General features: G+C 44.6%; 1 protein-coding gene and 1 pseudogene across 4 annotated transcripts; one reads left to right on the top strand and one right to left on the bottom strand.

Moving 5' to 3' along the window:
* Positions 1-4575, bottom strand: LOC139552276 (putative nuclease HARBI1). Of its 4 annotated transcripts, none has more exons than XM_071363835.1 (10): positions 3351-4575; positions 2723-3057; positions 2571-2632; positions 2402-2488; positions 2031-2314; positions 1916-1951; positions 1263-1817; positions 1078-1193; positions 870-981; positions 1-775 (listed from the first exon to the last, which is right to left on the bottom strand). In XM_071363835.1, exons 7-10 carry the CDS (start codon positions 1732-1734, stop codon positions 405-407), a joined length of 1071 nt encoding a protein of 356 aa, XP_071219936.1. In that variant the 5' UTR covers positions 1735-1817; positions 1916-1951; positions 2031-2314; positions 2402-2488; positions 2571-2632; positions 2723-3057; positions 3351-4575; the 3' UTR covers positions 1-404. The 4 variants fall into 4 exon arrangements, with proteins under 4 accessions (XP_071219936.1, XP_071219938.1, XP_071219939.1 ...); XM_071363837.1 differs by having other exon boundaries at positions 2031-2204; positions 2273-2314; positions 2723-4575; XM_071363838.1 differs by lacking the exon at positions 1078-1193 and having other exon boundaries at positions 2031-2204; positions 2273-2314; positions 2723-4575.
* LOC139551848 (mitochondrial fission process protein 1-like) lies at positions 3840-6852 on the top strand (annotated as a pseudogene).
* Positions 6853-7479: the final 627 nt, after the last annotated feature.

Genomic DNA, 7479 nt, shown 5'->3' on the forward strand with positions numbered 1-7479 from the left:
TATGAATATAAAAACACAATGTGTAACATTATGTTCCTTTATTGAATAAGGACAAAACAAAGCAGGTAAACCATCAGCTCCTTTCGAAACTGAAGTCACAGTGACTCTACAAGATGGAAAGCACAGAATCCAAGCATATTATACAAAATGATACATACACATTCAAAGGTCTGTATATAACACACCCTGCATGTCTGCACACTAAAATAAATGCAGGACAAATCCATACACATCAACTGAACAGACAAATGAATGGATGCAGTAGCCTCCCTGCAGCCTTGTATTACACACAGTATACCGCACAAACATCATAAGAGGCCAAATTCGTCAAAAAACGAACCCAAAAAAACCCAAATTCCTCTGCCACCGCAGGACATATTTAACCAAAATTGAAAGCACACATACTAACTAAAATAATTCAACACATATTGGTCCCTCAGCAGCCGACCACTGTCGTCATCAGGGAAGATTGCCGGATTGTCCCAGTCCATGGCTGGTGGCACTCTGGGGGCCCTCTCCTTCCTCAGGCAGGCCACATTGTGGAGGACAGCACAAGCCACAGTAATATCACATGCCCTAACAGGGCTGACCCTTAATTTGTGAAGGCAGTGAAAGCGTGCCTTCAGGAGGCCAAAGGTCATTTCAACTCTGGCCCTGGTCCTGGCATGGGCATGGTTGTAGGCCTGCTGTGCTTCCTGGGGGTCTGTGAAAGGTGTCAGGAGAAAAGGCTGGCAGCCATACCCCCTGTCTCCCAGCAACACACCAGAGAATTCACCTGTCAACACAAAATCTCATCATTACTACCTCATAAACACAGTGATATTCTTGACACAGCCATGATGGTTATAAATAGGGGTTGTGTGGCTTACCTTGTGATAGGCACTGATAGATTTCAGAGGCCCGAAAGATTCTGGAGTCATGGACTGAGCCAGGCCATTTTGCCACAACATTGCTGATCACACAGTCAGCATTGCAGACCATCTGAAATCATAAGATGAGGAATATTACACCAATCAATGCACATCACTGGCAATGCAGAGTGTTCGTCAATGGACAATATCAAAAAGTTATGTTCACCTGAACATTAATGCTGTGAAAGGATTTCCTATTCACAAAATCGGCCTCATGGGCACCTGAGGGGGCTTTTATCCTTATGTGTGTGCAGTCCACTGCACCAATGACATTGGGGAAACCTGTCACACAAAGTAATGAGTATCCTACTATGTGTTAACAGTTGTCCTGTAATTTGTAGATCCTCTTACCTGCAATCCTATAGAACTCCTCTTTGATGTCACAGAGTCTTCTGTGGCCAGGGAAGGAGATGAAGACATCTGCTAATGCTTTGATAGCCAGACACACACTCCTTATTGTGCGGCAAATTGTGGCCTTGTTCAGCTGTTCTGCATCCCCCACTGAGTACAGGAAGGCTCCACTAGCAAAAAAGCGCAAGGCCACACAAACCATTTGCTCCACACTCAGTGCACGACTCCGTGCAGTGCGGTGCTTAATCCTGGGACCCAGTAGTCTGCATAGATACCTGATGCCATCTGCAGAAAACCTGTATCTTTCATATAGATGGTCATCAGGGAAGGCCAGTGGGTCCAACCGGTCCCTGAAGACCCTTTCTCGCCTGAAGGCTCTCCTCAGCACAAGTGCTTCTTCATCCACCACATCTCGCACGAATGGGCATGCCATTGTCAGAGCAGAAAGGAACACACAATTTTGGGCCTTCATATAGGCTAGTGGCCACACCTGGTGCTGGGGGGGTGGGCAAAAGAGGGCGATGCCTTATAACGATGACTTGGTTGTACTGATTGCTGGGAAAATAAAAAAAACCTTAGAAAGATGCCACCGTCCTGTGTGCTCACAATAAGAGCTCATATGTCATGGCTCACTTGACTTTACGAGAATATACCTAATTTTTATTTTGAGCTGTGTCATCTTCTTGGAGCTGGGGGAGGAAAGAAAAATAATGATTAATACATTTGTGTTACAGTTAGCATACAGTGTACATTGAAGGCATATCTCACCTCCCTCTCAAGTTTTTTTATTTCAAGGTCCAGTTTCCTAATTGTCCTCTTTTTTATTTCGGACTCCAGTGCAAGATTTTCCATCTTTTTCTTCTTGTACTGAATGTCTATGTCTGCCAGTTCTATTTGGCGCCGGAGGTGGTTGCCATACAACTTTCTGATAGCTTGTGAGCTCTGTGAACACAATACAATTAGCGCAGCTGGAATTTGGCAGGATGTGGTGTCCTTTTATTAATACGCACTATGTTGCCAGGCTGGTTTTCCCACTGTATAGCATCTGGGTCCTGTAAAAGAAATTAGATTTTTTGATTTTGATGAGGACTCCTCACCATTGTAGAGTAAATAGTACTTTCACAGTCTTAACATGATACCTCATGCCTTCTGGAATCCAGAGAGATGGTCTCCTCCTCATCATCGTCTCCATCATGTGCTGTTGCTGCTGCACTGGGGCCTTCACCCTATCACATTTAATCGGATTCATATTGAAGCTAGTAGACAAGACATGCCAGGCCTACAGTATGCCTTTGATGGAGTACTCACTGGATCAGCATCGTCTGGTGCTTGTGCTGGTGGCTCTAACAGGAACACAGTGCTGCCAGACACTGCAAGGCAATAGGTAAACCAAAGTCAGACAGTCCAAATTGATTCAATATGAATGTGGTTGTATCCCATGTAGAGATGGAAGGACATACCTTGAATGAAGCGGGTGGCATCTTGGGAGGAACCTATGCTCGTCTCTTTCCCCCCAGGGATCCCCTCTAAGACGGGCCTGCCTTTATTTAGCTCCAAGGCCATGTCCTCTGCTGGGGTAAGGTCAGCCTTTGGTGACCCACCACCCGTGCCTTGTCTGTGGGTATTCTTTTTCACTGCTAAAACAGTACAGACAATGTGTGAGCAGGCACCTTCTGGGTACAATATATGCTTGTGCTTTGTTAAATATTAGTCAGGGACCATAACATTCTGCAGAATGTTCTTGTATTTGATTTTGACCTGCTGCCATGTCCGTTTTGGCCCGTTCATGTTTAATCTACACACACACACACACACACACACACACATTTAATGGAGTCACACTGCAAAAAATTACTTGGTATTTTTGTCTTGTTTTCAGTAAAAATATCAAAAAATTTATCATAGCTTTATACAGTGTGATGGAGTTACTTTACACAATTTCACTCATATCTGCAGTGCATTTCAATTAAAAATTTAACCGTTTCATAATTACAGTACAACTGCATTTTTGGAGATGTGAATTAAATATTTGAATTGTAATTGTGATGTTTCAGCGGAGCGGTGAGTGTGTAATTGTGCACTACTTACGCATTCAGGCGGTCTGCAATACTTTGCCACGCTTTTTCTCTTTGCTTTATCACTGTGGCGGTGTTGCCTTTCTTCTTAATTATATATTTTACCTCCTCGTATGCCTCCATGAGGATTTGTGCTTCCGACGGGGAAAAGTACGCGGCTCTAGTTGCCATGGTAAATCAGTTAATCTGTGATCTGTGGCGGGGTCTATTTGAGTGAGCCGTGAGCGCGCACCTATCCAGGATTGGTTTCACCTGGCTTAATGAATCCGTGTCTGCTCATCCTGGCTTGGTCTTTGTGCAACCAATTAAGCCTGGACGCACATGTTTTGGCTTCATTGAGCTCAGCTGAGTCATTTATCCCGGATGTCTTAATTCTACTTTTGTGCAACAGGCCCCAGGAAGGTCGCAATTGGAGCCCAGAGTACAACACTATTGATACCATTTGATTTATTTTCCTTTTCACAGTACTAGCATATATAGGCTGTCAACACAATGTGTCATGATGACTAGGGGTATGTTCTTAAATTAAATCTGGAGTGCCAGAGTGTGCTCTTGGCGTTCGTAAATTCTGAGCATTGTCAGATTGTCCGTTTTATAAATTCAGAACGCACACTGGACGCTTATGCGGAGGAGTAGGTTTGCTCCCGGCTAACGTTGGCTAGCTACTTCCAGACACAAATGAGAACATCTGTGTCCATTTTACTCGTCCGAGCAGAGCCGTTTAGGCTATTTCCATGTTATCCAAAACGTTGGTGACCGTGCTGCTGGCAACGATTTAATTACGCTTTTTTTTGCCGATGTTTACCATAATTCAGTCGGTGTTGAGGCTGAGCGTTCGTAAATTCATCAATTCTGCGCCCTGCACACTCAGGCGAAAGTGCTCTGAAATTGGAGTAGATAGCCAGAGCGAATTTACGAAGGTTTGACTGATTCTCGCTCAAAAGTAGCTATTTTTAAAAGTTAGCCCCTATCCCATTTAATGTAACTCCAGGTATATCACAAGTATAACCTGTTCAAACGACACAAATTAACAGGTTGTTGAGACATATCGGGTAACTACTAGAATCAACGACGTCATTAGTTTGCATTGCCTTGTGTACCATGTGGCTATCGACCATTAAATCGGGGAGGGGTCTGTTCGTAAATTGGTCACACGCGATATCTCAAGACGGCACTGGTCCGATTTTGACGAAATTTGGGCGAGTCTTGGCATAGCGACCCGGCAAACTTGCACTGATTTCCGCCATTTTGAATTTCGTTTGGGGAAAAAAACTTAAACTGCTAATATTCTGGCACCGAATTACCGAGTTGTATGAACTTTCATATGTTATCTGGCAGACCACAGGTCTCTCTGCAATATTTTCCAGACTAGTACCTAATAAACAGTTGTGTGGTCTGCCACATAAATGCATATAAATCAGTCAAGGATATTCATATTGTAACTCAACTTGGTACACGTTGCAAACACTGTCAAGACTCAACATATGCGAGAACATTCATATCAACCACACGGTGGCGTTATAAAGGGCACATGTTTATTTCTTGATCTGTTTGACTGGCACGATTTTGACTTAACGTGGTGAGTTATGTTTTGCCATAGATATCCACGGGGGGCGCTGCGTCATTCGTGTGGACGACATTCTGCTTTGTTTGCTGTTGTATTTAAAATCAAATTGTATATGTCAATTGTATTTTGTGCCGAATACAACAGCAGGTGCTTATTACAAAGCCCTTAACCAATAATGCAGTTGTGCTGTTGCTATTTTTTAAATTTGTTTTATTTAACTAGGCAAGTCTGTTAAAGTCAAATTCTTATTTACAATGACAGCCTACCAAAAGGCAAAAATAAAATAAAAATATAGGACGAAACACACATCACAACAAGAGACACCACAACACTTCCCGGGCTCCCAAGTGGCGCAGGGGTCTAAGGCACTACAGACCCTGGTTCGATTGCAGGCTGTATCATAAAACGCTGTGATTGGGAGTCCCATAGGGTGGTGCACAATTGGCCCAGCGTCGTCGGGGTTAGGGTTTGGCTGGGGTAGTTGTAATAATAAGAATTTGTTCTTAACTGACTTACCTAATTAAATAAAAAAGGCCTACAGATCTAACGTGAGCCTAATGTTTGCCCACAGGGTGGCAGTACAGTTCAGCAGCAGCCAACAGCTGCGTTCTAATGACAGACCAAGGGCATTATTAGTCATTCCAACCCTGTTGGAGCAGACGGTGCATATTGCTCCAAAGGTCACCGCCCATTCTAGGGAAAGAGTTGTGTCGGGGGTTATTGCTGCTAAGCAGAACACTGAACAAAAGTCTATATTAATGTACCCCCCTTTATATGGCAGAGGTCCAAGAGGGAAATTTGAATTATTATTCTAATACATTATGTTTTACCTCCCCAACTCTCCTCCGGTGAGGGTTGGCTATGATTTGTGTAGAGGTCTCTCACAACAGCGAGGCAGTTAAAGCCTTATTGCGCTCGTATCTTACCCTGGCATGTAATCTTGTGCCGACAGGCTATGCCAATGAGGTGGGGGAGGCCTTCGGTGCCCTGGTGCCAGTGAGCGCTGTATGGGCCACATGCGGTTGCCACCGTGTATGTTTCCGCTGATGCTTTGGACAAGGGGAAGAAGGCTGCTGTGGTAAGGAATGACTTTTTGTAAAAGCAAAGCTTTATGGTCTCATGGGGCGGCAGGTAAACTAGCAGTTAAAAGCGTTGGGCCAGTAACCGAAGGGTTGCTGGTTCAAATCCCCAAGCCGGCAAGGTGGAAAATCTGCCGTTCTGCCCTTGAGCAAGGCAGTTAACCCCCAACGTTGACGTCAATTTAAGGCACCCCCCTGCACCTCTCTGATTCCGAGGGGTTGGATTAAATGCGGAATATACATTTTGGTTGAATGCATTCGGTTGTGCAACTGACTAGGTATCCCCTTTCATTCATACCCCATGTCTTCATTTATATTGATGTACACTACCATTATTGTAAGGGGTCATGGAATGTATTCAACCTTTTCAGTTATTGCCCTGTGAAGCATTTATATTATGAACTTGAGATTCCAAACACGAAGAAAACACTCTCTGAATACTGCCAAATGACATCGTCTTTTTCAACACATGCCAAAGGAAAATGGAACGTTTCCAGAAAATCCATAGAGCATGTTTCATAGAACAAAACTCAATTCCCACACTGAAACATAGTGGTCTGAAGCATACAATGTCATAATCCTGTCTTTGTCTCTCCCTGTTCTGTAGGAGCATGGTGACAACCCAGGGAAGAGAACCAAGGTAGCTGCAGCGGTGGTGGACACGTTTTGTATGGCATGCCCTGGCTTCGGTCGCTATCCCAGGCTTCACCATCAACCGTGTGTGTGCTGCCTCTCTCTACCTCCTAGGAAGAACCACGCACCTGCCCCTCTCCGTACGCAAGTGGACCACCATGGCCATCAGCCTCTCCACCATTCCCTTCATCATCCACCCTATCGACAGGTCAGTGTGTGTGTTGGTGGGGGGTTAGTGTGTGTGTACATGTGTGCCAGATATACACTGAGTGTACAAAACATAATGAATCCAGGTGAAATTTACATGGATTGTGTATGTTTGCCATTCAGAGGGTGAATGGGTAAGACAAAATATTTAAGTGCCTTTGAACGGGGTATGGTAGTAGGTGCCAGGCGCACCGGTTTGTGTCAAGAACTGCAACGCTGCTGTGTTTTTCACACTCAACAGTTTCACGTGTGTATCAAGAATGGTCCACCACCCAAAGGACATCCAGCCAACTTCACATAACTGTGGGAAGCATTGGCGACAACATGGGCCAGCATCTCTGTGGAACGCTTTCGACACCTTGTAGAGTCCATGACCCAACTCAATATTAGGAAGGTGTTCTTAATGTTTTGTACACTCAGTGTATGTGTCAGAGAGACAGTGAAGGACTGTGTATGTTCGAGAGAGAGAGCATGATAAACGTGTGTGAGAAAGAAAGGAGGTAGAGCGAGAGAACCTCTGCGAGTGAGAGGGGGGAAGAGTGTGTACTTAGGGACGTTTGCAATTCAATGTTTATGGCCCAAGTTTGCCAAGGTATTAGTTTGCAGTTAAATGTCTCAGCCTGCCTGTGTGTGTGTGTGTGCACCAGCCCATTGAG

This window comes from Salvelinus alpinus, chromosome 24 (assembly GCF_045679555.1).
Source record: "Salvelinus alpinus chromosome 24, SLU_Salpinus.1, whole genome shotgun sequence".
Lineage (NCBI taxonomy): Eukaryota > Metazoa > Chordata > Actinopteri > Salmoniformes > Salmonidae > Salvelinus > Salvelinus alpinus.